The sequence below is a fragment of the Phaethon aethereus genome (genome assembly GCF_964289735.1).
Source record: "Phaethon aethereus genome assembly, chromosome: 16".
NCBI lineage: Eukaryota > Metazoa > Chordata > Aves > Phaethontiformes > Phaethontidae > Phaethon > Phaethon aethereus.
Window position 1 is genome coordinate 16,053,316 of NC_138592.1, and position 18,682 is coordinate 16,071,997.

The 18,682-nt window shown below is 50.3% G+C and overlaps 1 protein-coding gene across 1 annotated transcript in view; it reads right to left on the reverse strand.

The window, feature by feature from the left end:
• The window catches only part of LOC309410741 (uncharacterized protein), a gene marked incomplete at its 5' end in the record, with an annotated part of 42,805 nt that extends 34,619 nt beyond the window's left edge, over window positions 1–8,186 (reverse strand). Inside the window, 5 exon segments of the mRNA XM_082007187.1 lie at window positions 491–557; window positions 1,135–1,241; window positions 1,973–2,134; window positions 7,434–7,631; window positions 8,136–8,186. Coding sequence (XP_081863313.1) covers window positions 491–557; window positions 1,135–1,241; window positions 1,973–2,134; window positions 7,434–7,631; window positions 8,136–8,186 — 585 coding nt within the window.
• Between the last annotated feature and the right edge of the window lie 10,496 nt (window positions 8,187–18,682).

The window sequence follows — 18,682 nt, forward strand, 5'->3', positions numbered from 1 at the left end:
AACAGGCCTCCTGCACGGCCCTTGCAAGACAGGGCACGTCCCCAGGGCCCGGAGCAGCCCCCCCATGGCGCAGGCTCCCCGGCCCAGCCCCCTCCAGCGGCCCGCTGCTCACCTCTCTCCCCTTCCCTGGTGCGCTCGGCATTGCGTCTGCCTTTCGGACGCCAGCAGCGACACGGCGCTCCATGGCCTCTTCCAAGAGCTCTCCTGGAGCTGCGACCCTGCGCTGGCACCTCTCGCTCCAGAGGCACCCAGCTGCGGCCGCCCCAGCCGGTCCCCCAGCCAGCGGCTATAGAGCGCAATCGCGCATCGTTCCATCATCGCGTTGCCACGTCGCCACATTGTCACCTCACTGGGTTGCCGAGACGCCGCCCGGCTGCTGTCCACCGGGCGGTGGGGCGGGCCCGCCTGGAGGCCTGTTTGGACAGGCCCGAGGGCCACCCGCTCTTGCTGACCGGGCTTTGAGAGGCCATCTCCACAGGCCCCTTCCCACCTCGACTGTTCCGTGCTTCGGTGAAGCCAAGCCGGCATCCTCGCCCACCGGCAGGAGACGCAAGGGACTGCCGCACCAAAGGTGCTCGGGCTTGGCTCGGGTTTACCCCCTTTTCCTTTTCCGACCTCTTCCCTGTCACGGGCAAAGCAGCCTCAAGTCGGGGACTTGCACTGAAGAAGCGGATGCAAACTGACCAGAATAAATGTAAGCTGGGAATGAGAAGGAAAAAAAATACATCCATGAACGACCTCTCCAACGGGAGCAGCGGGAAAAGCAACTCAGTGAGATTTAAGGCAGATTTTCATCATTCTGTAAAAGGGACTGCTCTACCTGCGGCATGCATAGCGCTGATGAGTCACTTCCAATGTGTCCACACTCGCCCGTGTCTCTGTGAATCACCAAACATCACCATAGTCAAGTCACCTGTTTAGGGCCCCTGCATTGCTTCTAGCCCGAGTCCCTCAGCTTTAGCTGAAAACCAGCATCGAACAAAAACGGTTCTGAAAATAGCCTAAAGCACGCTTAATGCTTTAGGAGAAATCCGAGCTGTAGCCGCAACTAACGTTAACATCGCGGCTCCAAAAGCAGGTGTGAAGGGAAGCTACAGCTCTTCTGCAAGAGTTTTAGCCTTAGCTTCTACTCACCGGTCAGTGGCAGTCTTCGCTGCCAGGAAATGACGGCGGAAGGTTACCGCCTGGCGCCACAGGCCGAGGAGACGGTCATTTTCACCCCTTAAGTAGCTGTCATAAAGCTGAACGTGCAAAGACAAAAAGAAATGCCAAGTCAGCCTTCGCTGCCACTGCACAAGTCTCTCTACACAGGAGAGACTACAGCCACCATCCCCAGGTCTCCTTTAGCAACCACTGCAACAGGGGCATCAAGGGCTCAGGAGCCACCACAGAAGCATCCTCAGCAGACCTGCCACCTGACTGCCAAGAAGGGAACGTCCACGCTCCTCCTGCAGGAGTGGACGGCAGCAAAGCAAACTGATCACGATTCGTCCTCTCGCCTTGCCGAGGTGTCCAGCGGTCGTGGTGGAGGAAGACAAAAACAAGCCCCTCCGAGACCCGCGTCAGATTTCCTGCCAACAGGCTGTTACGGGAGGTAAGGGAGGCCTGCCTTGTTCTTCTGCTGGCTCCTCTGAACCTCAAAGCACACAGTCCTCTCTGGTCTCCACTGCTCTAGACCGACACCTCAGGACTATTAAAAAGACGAGCGGTCCTGTGTGACTGCCCTGCAGTGCCCAGCAACAGCAAGCATTTGCCTCCAAGACCGAGCAGTACGCTCACAGCAGGTGGACATCTTCCATCACCACAATTTGCTGACACTCCTCCATCTCACACCCCTGGCTTCTGCTCGTCAACACCAACACAGCCTCAACAGAGCCACAACCTTCCCACAGCAAGGCCTCTAGGCCACAAATAAAACGCACTCGCATTCCACCCTGGCATCGCCCGTGACGCTCCCGTAGCCGCTCCTTACCTCACGTTCAGCACGCCATTCACTCTCCCTCAATTCCAGCTCCTGCCGGGCCCTCATCCAATGCGCCGTCAGTTCTCCAACATCTTCTCTGAGGGCTGAATTAACCTCATTCGCTTTATCGAGGTGCTCCCGCAGGACAGTGTTCACTTTGGCCAGGAAAACCTTGGAAAGGGAGAAACAGCAATGAGGCCTCTGAACAACTGCTATCCACAAGCAGCATCCCCGTCATTTCCCAGCTCCCTCCACACAGACTTTGTTGTCAAACCGAGAGGCAGTAGAAGTGCTTTCTAGCATTAACTGAGAGCTCTCTGTGAGGGCAAACTCATTTGCTTAGGCTGGAAAGGGTCCTTTGGAGGTCGCCCGGAATAGCCCCCCACCCAAAACAGAGCTGTTCGGCACACACTCCTAGGACTGCCCCACGGAAAACAGACTGTGGACCTTTCTCCTTTCAAAGCCACTTGCCCAGCCGCTTCCCCTGGGGTGACCAGGTAGCACTGACGGGTTTCCCCTCACTTCCACAAGCATCCAGGGTACCAAGTACCACTCCTTCCTGGTACCTTTGCTGCTCCTCTTCCCACTGAAGCAGTGCTTTCTCCAGGCTGTGCTCTTCGGTGGCTTCCCACCTGCCTGCAAGGGAGCCCTGAAGGAGAAAGGACATGTTTAGTCAAATTCTCCTGTTCCCTTCGCTCCCGTCAGCACCCATCGCTTTCCCCTCCCTTTGCTGGCTATCATCTCAGGAGCTCGGGGCTCCTTCCCGGCGTAACGGTGTCGTGACTACGGACAGGAAGGGAGGGGAGGGGCGTTACTAGCTAACGGCAGCAGCTCTCCTCAGTCTCCCACTGTTGCACTCTCACAGCGAGGCATCCTCAGCTCATGACCGCGAGCGCTCACTTCGACCCGAAGCCCGGGAACGCTCTCCCACTCTCCTGCCCTTCGTTCCCTGGGTTCACTTTAGCCGTGAAGCGGAAAGAAAAGCGCAGAGCCGGCTCTGCATGTCGAACGCCAGCATTCTCGCCTTCCAACGTGCCATGTTTCAAGCGGCTCAACTCGGGGACTTGTGCTGATTGGGATTTTTGACCCATTGCTGTTAACATCTACTTCCTGATTTGTGTCTTTAGAGAAAAGAAGACAGAGGGAGGCCAGGCATGGCACAGCAGAACTCCCTGTGCACTCGATGCCAGGGTATCGGAAAAGGAGAAGGTTCTAGTTACACTAAGAACCCCTTCAAAGGTTTGTCAGACCTCTGCAGTTCAATCATTCCTAAAATAAAGACTATTTCATAATTGTAGTGTGTTAGGTATCAGTAAAGATCAGGGGAAGGATCTGATGGCTACACATCAGCTGGGATAGCCTGTGATGCTGTGAGCATGGTGACATCCCTGCAAAGACATCCACTGAATTTTACAGCAGAGAATTTCAGGAGCTCAGCGAGCAGTAAATCAACACAACATGACAAAAGAAAGAGAAAAAGAAAAACGTTGTTAAAACTTCATCCTGGAATTTGAAAGGGATACGGCTGTTAGGTGCCAATCCTCTGTGACACTCCCTGGCAATCACACACACTCTCTCCTGGAAGATCTGAACGTCCCAAACGCACGTGCTGCATTACACATTCAATGTCTGCGCAAACCTATATCGCTCATGTGAACTGCAGACCTGATGAGAATGGAGATGTGTAAAATTCCAAGCGCATAACAACGCCCCCAGAAATTTCTGCAGTGAAACCCACCCTTGAATTGTTACTACCTCCCGCATTCCCCTTTGAATCTTTCCTGCTCATCACACTTTGTGATAGCGTTGTCCCAAACATGGAGTCATATAGCCGGTGCGCAACACGCCAATATACACACAGAGTTATTTTATTTATAGCATATTTGCGCAGATACGGGTGCTAGGTGGTATTCTACAAAGCTAGCACCCCACACAGAGGAATTACCACATATTTATCCTGTTACATTATCCTGTTATCAGCAAAAACAACAGAGAACCCACCAAGGTTAAATTCACTGGCTGGTAATTACCACATTGCCCGTTACTGGTTACACATACTCAAATTGGTGCGCATGGTCCTAGAAAGAGTAGGGGGGTAATTCACAGAGTCCCTCACTTGACTCGGTGGTCACGATCTCCCTCTGCCACCTTTACCTTTATCCCAATTACTGTGGATTCTGCTGACCTCATGACAGTTACGTTTTTCAAGAGTGCGGGAACAGCTAAGTCTTCACGGTTTACTGCTTAAGTACAAACACTTCTTCGTCTTCTTGACCACCAGGATCTGGTTTCATTCTAATGTTGTAACCTTTATGGTATTGTTAACTCCTACCCACCTGCACACTAGAGCCTCCCATTTGCCTCAGGTAACTACTATTATGGATTCTCCCAAATGACTGGATGAGTCGCAAAACTAGATTGCCTTCACACACAGTGAGCATTAAACAAATTGAAACCACTGCCAAGACTTTTGCTTTCCCAACACTAAAACAATTGGCCTTGTAGACATTCAACATCTACATAAGCAAATTGCATTTTAAAAGTCCCTGGTCAATCGAAGCTTGAGTTCTCCAGATGGCGTGGAGGTTCACGTTTCTTGATCTGGTTCTGGTGCCCTTTTCACTCGTGTGTAGTGTATCCAGGAATCAATCCCCTCTACTTTGACTGCAGTATAAGTCTTTAATAGTACAGTATAAGGTCCTTTCCACTTCTCCTTTAGTGGTTCATCTTTCCAGGTCTGTAGGTAAACGGTGTCTCCTGGTTGGAATGGGTGAACTGGTGTATCCAATGGAAGAGAAACCTTTTGATTTAGGTACCCGTGCAGTGAAGATAAAGTCTGTGAAAGAGAAATCAAATATTCTTAACGTTGGTCTGTCCTTTTATATGCATTTGGTCTCCCCTGATGGTCAGAAGATTCGCCTTCCCATATACAATCTCAAAGGGACTTACTCTTTCCTTAACCCTAGGGCTTATTCAAATTTGCAACAGAGCTAAGGGTAAGGCCTCTGTCCGCTTAAGGTGGGCTTCCTGACAAAGTTTTGCAACTTGTCTTTTGAAAGTCTGATTCATTCTTTCTACTTTCCCACTAGACTCTGGCCACCAAGGGGTGTGCAACTCCCACTTAATTTGTAAAAACTTGCACTACTTCTGCAGTAGAATAAAGCCCAATTTCAGAAGAGATACCTTCTGGAATACCAAATCTAGGTATAATTTCTTTTAACAAAATCCTAATCGGTTCTCTAGCTTTGTTGGTACAGCAAGGAAAAGCCTCTGGCCAACCAGAGAAGGTATCTACTAATACCAATAGATACTTATATCGGTTACATCTAGGTAATTCTGAAAAGTCTGTTTGCCAGTATTACCCAGGAGTTATTCCTTGTTTCACACTTCCTCCTATAATCTTTTCCCCAATTTTGGGTTATTGGTACGGCAGATAGTACATTTCTTCACTACAACGGCTGCTACAATCTGCGTTTTCAGTCAAAAAAAATTTCTCTTAGCAGTTATTATCAGCGCATCTGCTCCTGTATGTGTTTCTTGGTGTAGTCTTTTAAGCAGATTTTCCACCATTTTCTCAGGGACCAAGAACTGTTTTAGTGGTGTTACCTACCATCCTTGATCATTTTTGGTGCAGTCTAATTGTTATGCCAGTTGGTTTTCTTTCTCAATGTATTTTGGTGGCAGCAATTCTAAACAAGACCCTGAATTAAAGCTCCTTCTAGGTTTGACTCTTTTAGGGCTGGCTCTCTAGCTAGCCAATCTGCTTTCTTATTTCCTTTTATAATTTCATTATTTCCCTTTTGGTGGGCTCTACAATGCATTATTGCAACCTCTTTTGGTTGGAGGACTGCTTGTGATAGCCTCATAATTTCTATTCCATATTTTATGAGAGTCCCCGGTGAGTTTAATAGCCAAATTGCCCCATGTACATGTACCACTCCAAATGCGTATTTGGAATCAATATATATATCCGTGTTCTTTCCGCAACTTAGTTCCAGTCTCGAGGAACTTATAATTAATAGCTAAATTAATAGGAAATAAATTAATAGCTCAAGGCTATTAATTCTGCCTTTTGAGCGGATGTATGACTAGGCAGTGCTTTGGTTTCTCATGTCTGGGTATTGGTTACCACTGTGTATCCAGCTCTTCGTTTTCCTTCCCTCGTGTAGCTGCTGCCACCAGTGAAGAGCTCCACTTCCGCGTCAGGCAGGGGTTCATCCCGTAGGTCTGGTCTGCTGGAATACACTTGTTCAATAGTGGTTAGACAATCATGTTGCAGTTCATCAGACTCAGAGATTGGGAGTAAGGTGGCAGGATTCAAGGTGGAAGTCAAAGAAAGTGTGACATCACCTTCTTCTAATAACACAACTTGATATTTAGCTAATCAATTTGGGGAAATCCAGTGGTGTCCTTTATTTTCAAGGAGGGATCATACAGCATGAAGCACAAGCACAGTAATGGGTTGCCCCAGTGTCAGTTTTCAAGATTCTACAATTCGGGTTACAGTTGCTACTACTGCCCTCAAGCAGGTAGGCCAACCTTTCCTGACCTCATCCACTTGTTTGGAAAAGTACCCCACTGGTCTCTTCCAGACTCCCAGGTTTTGTGTTAGTGCTCCCAATGCTATCTGTTGTCTCTCATGTACATATAATTGAGAGGGTTTTCTTAAATTCGGTAGTCCCAAGGCAGGGGCTTCCATCAGTTTTCTCTTAATTTCATCAAAGCTTTCATGGCATTTTGCTGTCCATTCTAAGATCCCTCCAAGTCCTTTTATAGCAGCATACAACGGCTTGGCAATTAGTCTGAAATTAGGAATCCGTAGCCAACCCCATCCGGCCATTCCTAAAAATCCCCTTCATTGTTTCTTTGATGCAGGTACTGCAATCCTACAAATAGCCGCCTTCCTTTTGGTACTTAATTCTCTTTTTTCTTTTGTAACCTCAAATCCCATATGCTGGACTCTTTCTTTTCCGATGGGGTTTTTTTCTTGGACACTCGGTAGCTGGCTAAACTGTGCCATTGCTCTAGTTCTTTTGCCAATGCATTACCAAACAGTGTGGGGCTAATTTTGAACCCTTGAGGGAGGACCGCCCAGCAGAGTTGCATTTTCTGTCCTGTGGTCAGGTTTTCCCATTTAAAAGCAAAAATGGTCTGGCTCTGTTAGTTCACAGGTATACAAAAGAAAGCATCTTTCAAGTCCGATACGGTAAAGTAGGTATCACTATCAGGATTGAGGCGAGGAGGGTATATGGATTTGGAACCATAGGGGCACGTCTGTAACTCCTGCATTAACCTCTCGTAGATCCTGTATCAACCTATATTCATGAGAGTGAGGTTTCTTTACAGTCAGAATTGGGGTGTTAAACATTGACTGACATTCCCCAAATTGTCTATGTTCTAAGAAGGAATTGTTTATAGGCTCCAGTCCCCTCCAAACTTCCCATTTAATAGGATATTGTTCCTTTCTTACCGTCTGGGCTCCTGGTTTTAGCTCAATCTTGACCGGAGTCACATTCTTTGCTTGTCCTGGCGTTCTCGAAGCCCATACTAAAGGTATCACCGCATCCAGAATGCCTCCTTCATCTGGAATGCCTCCTTCTTCCACATCATTATTCTCAGTTAACAAACACATCTGGGCCCTCCATGCATTCTCTGGAGGAATACGTAACTGAACAGAATCCTTAGAGAAGGTTAATTGTGCATTTAACTTACAAAGTAAATCTCATCTGAGTAATGGTAAAGGACATTCTGGCATATAGAGGAATTTAAGTGTCATCCCCAACTGAGAGCTCCATAGGCTGTAAACATGGTCTGGAAGTTCTTTTCCCTGTCACACCAACAAGGCTTATCTTAGTCTTGCTTAATGGTCCCTTACAACTAGTCACTACAGAATGGGTGGCCCCACGATCAAACAGAAAATCTATTATTTCATTCCCCAGCTTAACTAGAACCAGAGGATCGGCTGGGGAAACTTTAATAGATTCCTCTGGTCCCCTTCAATCTAATGCAATCTCTGTCATTACCCCAACAGCTTCCCCCGTTTCCCTCTTTTCTCCATTCAAAAGACGTGGACATTCTTTCTCCCAGTGACCCTCCTGTTGACAATGGGCACATTGATTTGTTTTTAGAGGGGTTTCACAGTGGCCTCCGCTACTACCTCCACAACCCTTACCTCTACCTCTGAACCCTCCCCATACACTTCCTCTGCCTCTTCCTCTGACATCGTTTCCATTTATTGCTGCTGCCAGCAAAGATACTTGCAACCTCATTCTGCTGTTTTTCCTTTTTTTTTTCCTCCTCCCAATCGTTATACGCTTTATATGCCATTTCTATCACTTGCAAAATCGACATTCCCCCAGCCCCCTCAACTTTCTGCAACTTTCTCCTTGTATCCTGAGTCGACTGCCCAATGAACATTTTGAACATATTGAACATCCTCTGATTTACCGCATTGTCCAGATTCAAGCCCATCCATTTTCTAACTACTTCACCTAATCTCTCGTAAAAGGCCGATGGATTTTCACTGGGGCCCTGTCTCACCTCTGTCCTGGTTTTGGCTGAGATAGAGTTACTTTTCTTCCTAGTAGTTGGTATAGTGCTGTGGTTTGTATTTGGGACAAAACCAATGTTGATAAAGTACTCACGTCCCCAGCCAGCGCCAAGCAGTCAAGGACTGTCCAGCCTCCCACGCCGGCCTGCCAGCGAGAAGGGGGCGTGCACAAGAAGCTGGGAGGAGGCACATTTTTCAGTTTTGGTACTCCATGCAGGACCCCATATAATATTAACTGTTGGTATTGCCTCAGCTGGGCTCTCCCCGCCTCTATTAAGATCCCACTCTGGATCTTTTCTAGGAGGCAAATAAACCCCAGGGTCCTCCTGTTGATTTCTTTTCCCACCCTCTTCCCTGGCTTTTATTATCATTCTTTTTTCCTCTGCTGTAAAGAAAGCGGTTGTACACCTCCCTGGCTAGGATTGTAAGTCAGTCTCTAAAAGCCAGTGCATTCCTTCAGGATTTTCTCTGTACAAACCAACAGTTTCCAATTAAACAGGTCAGAGGTAGCGAACAGAACATGTACAAAAACTGGCAATCGCTCAGTCCCACTGCTTGTCTCCAGGGAGCCTCAATAACTGGCTGCGTGTGCCCTCTAGTCTGACTGGAAATGGGGCTGACATTCTCATCACCCGATTGTGAATTAGAATCAATTGGCAATTGTCCCACGCTATTTTTCAATACAGGTGGGGCTGCTGGGACTAACAGTTGTACATCCCTCTGTTCTTTTTCATCTGCAATTTTTTATTATCACAGCCTAGGCTACAACCGCTCTTTTTTTTTTTTCTAATCAGAAGCTGTATACATCACTAGGTCAGTTGTTAGTTTACATTTTTTCTGAATATCAGGATTTCTGCACAGAATCATAAAAGCATCAACATACAAAACTTCATCCCATTTTCCCAAGTTGATGACAAAACAACATTAACTGCAATATAGTGTTATACTTCAAAAGCCCATTTTCAGGCCATCTTTCACCATCTTCCAATTGATATTGTGGCCACCATTGGTTACAATACCATTTTAATTTATCTTTAGTCATTGGTCCCCTCCAAATTTATTCCAATTCTTTAGGATGCATCCTAAGAGAGAAAAAAGAGGAGCTTTTTAGAAAGATAGTACTTACCCATTTCGGTACTGAGAAAAATTTCCTAAGCCAACGTTTCATACGCAAAAACTCCAAATACAAAACGAGGGATCTCTTCCCTATGTTACAATGTGTGGAAACAAAACTATGCTACTGCTGCGTATCTTCTCCGAAGCGTCTTATGCAGAGCTTATACAAATAACAACTTCAACTTCTTCCTTAAGAACCGGTGTGCAACGCGCCAATATACACACAGCGCAGAGGTGTTCTGTTATTGCGTCTTTGTGCAGATATGGGTGCTGGCGGTATTCCACAAAGCTAGCAGCCCACACAAAGGAACTACTACGTATTTATCTTGTTACTTGATTAGTAAAAACCCACCTAAACCTATGCTCACTGGCTAGTGATTACCGTAACACTTGCTACTGGTCAGTTATCTTTCAATTAGCCTCGCTTGCTATGTCAATCAGCACGCGTGCTCTTGGCAGGTGGGGGGGCAATTTGCACAGTCCCTCAGTTGAGTCAGTGGCTGCGATCTCCGCCTGCCGCCTTTACCTTTCCCCCACTTATGGTGGATTCTGATGATTTCATACCAGCGCTTCCTTGTGGCAAGATGTTTCCTTCATCAATCCCTGAAGTCCCTCTTTCCAGTTCCTCCTCCAGAGGCTGGTGGTTAGTAAGGCACGCCAGAAGTAACCCGGCCTCCTGTTTCACAGGATACTTAGTGAAAAGTCTAATTTTCTGCTGTACACCAACTTCATACCTCTTCCTAGAGGCCATTTCTTCACCAGGAACAGTCAAACACATCCTTGCAGGAGTGGGCAACACCAGGTTGGACTGTTGGGACTGTTTGCAAGCCCGGTGGTTGGTACGGCTGTCGTGCTGCGGCTTTAACGGCAATATCTGTTAGACCATTTCTTAACTCTTCTTTTGTCCTTCTGTGGGTGTGGGCTGGCTGATGAATGACAGCAAGTTTCTCTGGAATTGTACAGCTTTTAACAGTTCAGTAATGTGAAGAGCATTGGATGTTTCACTTCCACTAGTATAAACCCACACAGCCTCCATAACTGCCTAGTAGCATGGCATACTCCAAATGCATGCTGAGAATCAGTACAAATATTCACAGTCTTTTCTTTGGCCAGCTGATAGACCTCTGTTAATGCCATTAATTCTGCTGCTTGTGCACTCAGCTTCAGACTGAGTGGTGAAGTCTCCACTACTCCATTCTCCGTAGTTATTGAATAACCCATAACACACTTGCCATTCAGATAATATGAAGACCCACTTACAAATAGTTCCAGACTGGGATCTAGAAATGGCACATCTGTTCAATGTCCTCGAGCCTTTTCAGCTTCACAGCTTGTTACTATACAGTCCTGATAGGAGTTCCTTCCCCAGGTAAAGGGAGCAGAATAGCAGGGTCCAGTGTATTACACTGCTTAAGTTCTATGTTTTTCATTGTTAGAATCAGCTCATAGTGGTGTATTTGCTGTGGTGACATTGCCTGCTTATACCATTGGAGGATGTCCAAGCACGTTTCCACTCTGTTCAACTAGGAGTGCTGCAGCAGCGATTGCACAGACGCAGGCAACGGATCCTTGAGCTACGGGGACTGGCTGAGTCGAATAATATGCAATTAGATGCTATCATTCCCCAAAAGCTTTGAATTAACATCCCTGAGGATGGGGGGGGATGTTTTTCTGGATTTTAGTAAGGCTTCTGACACTGTCCCTCACAGCAACCTTCTGGACAAGCTGTCCATCTGTGGGATGAGCAGGTTTATGGTGCGGTGGGTGAAGAACCGGCTGAAGGGCAGGGCCTGAAGTGTTGAGGTGAATGGGGCTACATCTGGCTGGCGGCCGGTCACCAGCTGTGTCCTTCAGGGCTCAATCCTGCGGCCAGTTCTGTTCAATATTTCTATCAATGATCTGGATGGAGGAGTGGAATGCACCATTAGCGAGTTTGCTGAGGATACGAAACTGGGATGTGCTGTTGACTCTCTTGAGGGACAAGATGCCTTGCAGAGGAATCCAGATAGACTGGCGCATTGGGCAGGGACATCTTCGACTGTATCAGGTTGCTCAGAGCCCCGTCCAACCTGACCTGGGATGTTTCCAGGGATGGGGCATCTACCATCTCTCTGGGCAACCTGGGCCAGTGCTTCACTGCCCTCATTGTCAAAAATTTCTGCCTTACATCTAGCCTAAATCTACCCTCTTTCAGTTTAAAACCATTACCCCTTGTCCTACCACTACAGGCTCTGCTAAAAGGTCTGTCCCCAGCTTTCTCAGAAGCCCCCTTCAAGCCCTGGCAGGCTGCCATAAGGTCTCCCCGGAGCCTTCTCTGCTCCAGCCCGAAGCACCCCAGCTCGCTCAGCCTGTCCTCACAGCAGAGCTGTGCCACCCCTCTGAGCACGTTTGTGGCCTCCTCTGGCCTCGCTCCAACAAGTCTCTGTGTCTCCTGTGCTGAGGGCTCCAGAGCTGGACGCAGCACTGCAGGGGGGTCTCCCCAGAGCAGGGCAGAGGGGCAGAATCCCCTCCCTTGCCCTGCTGGCCATGTGGCTTTGGGTGCAGCCCAGGCCCTGGCTGGCCTTCTGGGCTACAGGCACATCGCCAGCTCATGTCCAGCTTTTCATGGGGTCTGACACAGCCCTTGGGTCTCTCTGAGATAGCACAGAAATCCATGCTTCCACCTGGCTGCACATCTCAGAAGCACCCCACTTCCTTTCAGACTGCGACGGCTTCAAGGCGGCTTCAAGGCAGGACCCCCGGCCAACAAACTGCCAGCCCCACTTTTCCTCTTCTCAGGGCTCGTCATGGGGTGTACACGGCTGGCCTCCTGCACCGGGGGCTTCTACACACACGTCTGCTGAAGACCATCAGACCGTTACCAACGACGCCGTGAGGCAGCCGCAGCAGCGAGCGGCACCCCCGAACACGGCCCGGCCCGACCCGGCCCGGCCCGGCCCGCCGGAGGAAGAGGCGGGGCGGCGGCGGCGGCTGCCTTCCACTTCCGGCCTCCGCGCGCAGGCGCCGCTGGGCCGGAGCGCTGGCGGGAGCCCCGCCGCGCTGCCATGGCGCCGAGGCGGCGCCGGGGCCTGGCCGCGGCGGGCTCCCTGCTGCCGCTGCTCTGCGCCCTGCTCCGCGCCGCCGCCGACACCAGCACCGGCCGGGTCGGTCTGGGAGCGGGAGGGGCGCCGGGCGGGGCGTCGAGCGGGGCCGGGCCGGGCGGTTCTGTGAGGCGGCGGGGCCGGTGGTGCCGCAGCTGGGACCGGGGTACCGTGGGGCGGGAGGGCCGGGGCCGGGTTGTGCGCTGGAAAGCTGGGCGGGCAGCGGCTCCTCGGCGCCCGGCTCCAGCCCCGTCGCCGCCCGCCAGAAGCCTTCGTGCATCGGCTGTGGGCCCTCGTCCTGCCGCGCTCCGAGGCGGCCGGTCTTGGTTGCTGCTGCCGGGCCGGGCTGGGCTCAGGTGTGCGGCCGCTGGCAGCCGTTCTGCTGTGCCTGGGCAGGTTGGGAACCGGCAGGCGAAGGCAGTCGTGCCCCTCCTGTGTGCTGCTGAGCATCAGCGTCCCGGGAGGAGCTTTGGTTGGTGCGTGTGCGTTGTGTCGTGGCCCTTTTCCTTCGCCCGCTGCCGCGTCCGAGCCTGGCCGGGGGGGAAGGGGATACGCGAAGGTAGCCCAGCCCCCGTCAGAACTGTTTTGGTTAGCGTGCTCTGCCCTTGCTGCTCAAGGACAGCTTGTTTTGGTCAGACCGAAGGTCCGCGTGTTCCAGCACGCTGTTTGTCAGAGGCCAGTGCTAGGTGCCAAGGCAGTGGTAGCAAATGTCCAGTCTCCAAGTAGTTTTGTAGCTCAGGTTTGTCTTGAGCCATTGGTGATGTCCGTCTTGAATAGCTCTGTATGTCCATTTACTTGGTGAACTTTAACGTGCCCGGCCCAGATGCTGCCTTACACCTTTTTTCTCCTGGTTTGGAAGCAAGGCCTTCCTGTCTTGCCAAGGGATTCTGGTATCTTCTTGTTGTCACAGAGAAATGGGGATTGTTCTCCCTCTTGAGCTCCTCCTGACGTGAGCCTCTCTCCCGCTGCTGTGTTATGCTGAGGGAAAGTCGTGCATCTCCCCTCCCCGCTGCTCTGAGTGATCAGGCTGCCAGTGTGAGAGCAGCGCGCACAGATGGTTCGTCAGTGTTTGTGTCCTGTGGGTCAGAGGGAATGTCCTCATGGCTGGAAAAATCTTAGAGGATATATGTCGATCTCATAGTAATCCTTGTCCAAGTATTGAATCGGAGGGCTGGAGTGTTGGCCAGAAGAAAGAAAGTGAAAATAGTTGAAAAGTTATGGTGGAAAGTTTATGAAAGCAAGCGTTCATTCGGGTTTTATTGGCATTTGCTCATAATAGCGAATTAATCCTTTTTCTTGTGGTATCAAAGTGAAGGTGTGGGGCGGGAAGAGAGGGGAGGGGAAAAAAAAATCCTGAATTAATGGGCGTTTTTGAAAACGCTGTTCTTAGCCTTTTGACAAATTTGACATGTGGTTTTATCTAGGGCTGCATTTTGTGGGGGCGGCGGGGAAAAGGGGCAAAGCTCCTTGAGGAGAGTTGGCTATTTTCCTGTTCTGACAATTTGCTAGATACCTGCTATTAGTAGAGGAAAAGTGCATCTAACCAGAGTCCCTGCAAACCTTCTGAGTGTGTTTTTTGGTTGTTTTGTTTCTTTTTTTGAAAGAAATACTCCTGTGCTTAGTGCAAGTGTAAAGCTGAACCTGTGTTTGCAGGGATTGCCCAGGGCCGTTAAGCCGTTTGCTTGGAGTGATGGTCCAGAGGCAGCAGTAGGTGGTCGGCAGTGGGTTATTGGGAGCATGCTGCTGTGGGGACTGAGAAATCTCACAATTGCAAGGCAACAGAGTGCACAGGAGGTCTCTGGAACAAGGACAGGGCTTCTTGGGCATTTCTGATGTCTGCCCCAGTTACTCAGTAGGGATGGCGGCTGTTTTTAATAGGCAGGTCTGCATGCCTCCATCACCCTGGGGACCTCAGCGCTGCTTGACTGGCCCAAATTACTAGTTTCAGTGAAGTTACCTCCACTGAAAGCAAATGGTGGCATCATCCCAGTGTGAAGGGGTCTGTCCTGAATACTACGGCGTGTTTGGGCCGTGCAGAGAGGTCTCTTAGGTTGCCTGATAAAAAGCTCATCTGCATACCCACAGAGGAGCATGGAGAGGCAACGGCAGGTGAGGGAGCCCAAATAAATCCCCTGCCCCGGCACAGTGGTGCACAGAAACCCAAAGTGCAGACTTGGAGGAAGGGGCAGCCTTTTCTAGGCTCCTGCAAGGGCTGTGGCAGGGAGCTGCAGGCCCAGTGCCCAGGGCTGACATGACTCAAGATGGATCAACAAAAAACCCAATAAAATAAATCTAAAGGATATACATTATCCACAGTCCTACAGAGACACCTACGTCTACTCAGTAGCACCAAGAATCTGTTGTGGGTGTAATTAAAAGCAGTTAAAACTCGGGAGCTGCCACCGCTCCATGCTCCCAGGTTGGCCTCATCCTCTACCAAAATCCCTTTCCACGTCTTCAGACTGGCCCCAGAACAAGGTCTGAGTTTTGAAATGCTGCCCAAGCCCCCTCTGCAATGGGACTGGGACCCCAGGCTCTGCCCTAAGCCTTTCCACCTGTGCCCAGCTCATGTTATTTCTGCGGTGAGGTCTATGGTGGGTTCCCACTGCAAGAGCAGGCGTCCCACACTGAGGAAGCCCCTGGCCTGAGGCAGCAGCTTAGAAGAGGATGCGGCAGGGGAGGTGGCTTTGTATACAAGCCCTGTGGCCACAGGGATGTAATATTAGCATGTGATCATGCGTTTCCCTCCAAAGCTAGACAAGAACATTTTGTCCATTGGCCACCTATTCCCATAGCTGGGTTACCCAAAGAGCAGCTCGTGTTCCGGAGACAGAAACTGTTGGAGCTCTTCTACATGACAGGCCCTCTGTCTCCTCAGGGCACAAGGCAGTTGCTGCTTTAACAGCCAGGACATCCTTCTCAGCCCATTCTCGGGCTAATTAAGAGGCTTTTCTTTGTGGGATGGAACTGGCTGGTAATTAGAGATGTCCGCCTCTGTTCCTGCTAGATGTGAGAAATGAGGCACAGCCCAGGTGCGCAGGGCCCTCTCTGCCTCTTTTGTATATACACAAACAGTTGCTGCGTAGCTGCCCCGTTCTGCAAACTGCCGTTAGAAACTTGAGGTCCCGCTCTTGCCTGTTTCCCAGTGGCCAGAGCAGCATGCCCTGTATGTGGTTGTTGTGAGTGTCCAGCCCCTTGAGACTGTTCATCTCCCAAAAATTCTCATCTGTCCAAGTAAGACTCAAATTAAATACAGTAGGATGGCTCTGCTTGTCTTTCTCCTTCCTCTGCTCTCCTCCTGGTGGGAGGAAGGGACATTAGCAGGTTGGTGAGGGGCATCTGATGTACGATTTAGTCTGTTGCAGAAAATTAGTCTTTCATCAGGTCTCCGTCTTGCCAAAGGCGCTGAAGGAGTAATACCTGGCTTTCTCTGGTCTTTGTCTCTGGCACTCTTGCTTAGTATCAAGAGGAGACAATGGACAATGTGAGAATACATTTGTGGATTCACGGAGGCCTTCGTATGCTGCTTGTCCAGCCCTCGGGCTCCTGGGTTCCCCTTGTGTGAGCTTTGTCCAGGATGGGCTCTTCAGAGGACATTTAGGTAGAGAGCTCTCGCCAAGGTGCCTCGCACTCCTCCCTCATCCGGGAACTGCCTGCAAGAAAGCTTGGCCCGTCCGGGCAGGCCTTGAGACAAACAAGTCTGGGGAACTCATCAGACATTCCCAGCTCACTGGTGATACCGCAGCATCCCAACCAGTGTCTGATTTGCTTTAGGGTAGAGGCAGCAGCAGTTACGTTGCTGCTGCTGATGGAGGCTGGTGTGTCAACAAATGATTAAGGGAAAGGCAAATCAACGTTCCCAGAGGTTCCCTTCATGCTTTTGGCTCCACAGAGCCATCCTCTGGGGATCCTGCTCTCTGCGTGCTGCTCCATCCCTTCACTATCCAAAGGCATTTGCAGTCTTCCGTGTGTTTTTGGAAAAGACCTGGGAGAATTATTTGTGGGAACTCCTTGCCTTATAGTGAAAAATAATGTTCAGTCTCAACTCGGAGAGGATGATGAACTGATTAGTATACAAGCGTCTTTCTGTGGAGAAAACAACTACGTACTGGAGAGATGTGAGAGTCAGTGTATCACTGTAATGGGCACGTATTGAGCTTTATAAGTAATGTAATTACTTCTTTTAACTGCCTTCTTTCTTAGAATACAAATAGTGCGTTTCCAAGCTGGTGTAGAATAGCAGTTGTAGCCGTCAGCGGACACTCCTTAACAGAAGAAATTCATTAATTGTTATAGCAGGAAAACCGAACTAAACATTGTTTAGCCATTTCAGAACGTAAGTGTGGTAAGGCCTCTTGGTTGGGCTGTCCCCGTGGTGGCACTGTGCCGAAGTCTGGAAGCTCACCGCGCAGTTGTGGTAGCACACAGGAGAAACGTCCATGGGTTTCTGATCCTTTTTGGCGTCAGTGTGTCTAGCGTTAACATGAGGAGTGGGACTGGTGAAATCCAAACTACCCTTTTCTGAAGGAATGCTTTGGGTGGTTTCAGGGTGATTTCTAACAGCTCCTTGTTGGGGAATATCCGCAGCTCTTCCCGAGCAAGCAGGGTGACGCTGAACAGCAGCAGCCCCGAGCAGTGGCACAAAAGGGAAGAAAAATGTCTCTTGCTGTGCACCATGAGTTCAATCCTTAGCTCAAGCCAGCAAAACCTGTGGTTTTGGTCAGTCTGAAAATGATGTTAAAATACACTTCACTCCTCTTCCGGATCTCCTGCATGTCAGGAGAGGTAGCTATATCAATCCACTGACGCCTGCTGTTTGTCAGCCAGCCAGAGCAAGTGGTGCTGTAGTTCACTTACCTTGGATGCTCTCCACCATGTGGCTCAGGCAGACAGATGACTCGTTGCTCAAGAGCTGTCTGTAGCCAACCTGATGGTCATTGCTCATGTCCTTTGTTGTTGTTGTTGTTTTCCTGGGAGGGTGAAGCAAAGTGGGGCCTTAGCTCAACTTTTCCACTTGTTCTAGTTTGACCTTGAGGCCAGTGCTTGGGGCACTGTAAACTGTGGCTGACCCTGATGACTTTCTCCCAGGTCATCATCGAACGCTATAAAGGGGAGAAACAGCTGCCAGTGCTGGACAAGACCAAGTTCCTCGTCCCAGACCATGTCAACATGAGTGAATTGGTCAAAATAATCTGGTGAGTGGGGTGGCCCCGGCTGGCGTGCTGTGAGCCTGTCCTCACCCACAGGCCCTGCACACAGGGTGGTGGGGTGAGGGTGAGGCAGAGGCAGCTGATGAGGGTGGTGATGGGGACATGACAACCACAGCATCCTTGTGTTGTGGTACAGTGCTTGGGGGGCTGAGGGGAGGCAGGTTCCTAGCAACTGGTGAGGAACCGTGACGTCTCCCTCATAGGGATGCCCCATGAGCTGATGAGGGGGACTCCAATCCCCTTCTTTTATCCTCCAGCTCAGATGGAAGAGGCCCCTCTGCTTTGCCCGTGCCGGCAGCGCTTGGAGAAAGGGGCTTTGCAGAGTCCTGACTCCGGAGGCCTTGGAGCCCCGAGCAGCTCCGCTGGGCTCACAGGCACCATGTCCTGAGCCTGTGGGAGGGCCTGGCCCCATGTGAACAGCATTGCTGGGGGGAGGTGGACGTGCCGTCGCGGTGCCTGCCCCAGGTGGGTTGACTCAGGCCCTCCTGCCCTTGCCCCCACAGGCGTCGCTTGCAGCTGAATCCCACCCAGGCTTTCTTCCTGCTGGTGAACCAGCACAGCATGGTGAGTGTGTCCACCCCCATCTCAGAGATCTACGAGCAGGAGAAGGACGAGGATGGCTTCCTCTACATGGTCTATGCTTCCCAGGAAACCTTTGGCTACTGAGGCCTGCCGGGAGGTGGCGTGTCGAGACAGATGAACTGTGACGCACAGGCCCCCGGCCTTGGAAGACAACACAACCAGAGGGGACTGTGCTGACTCC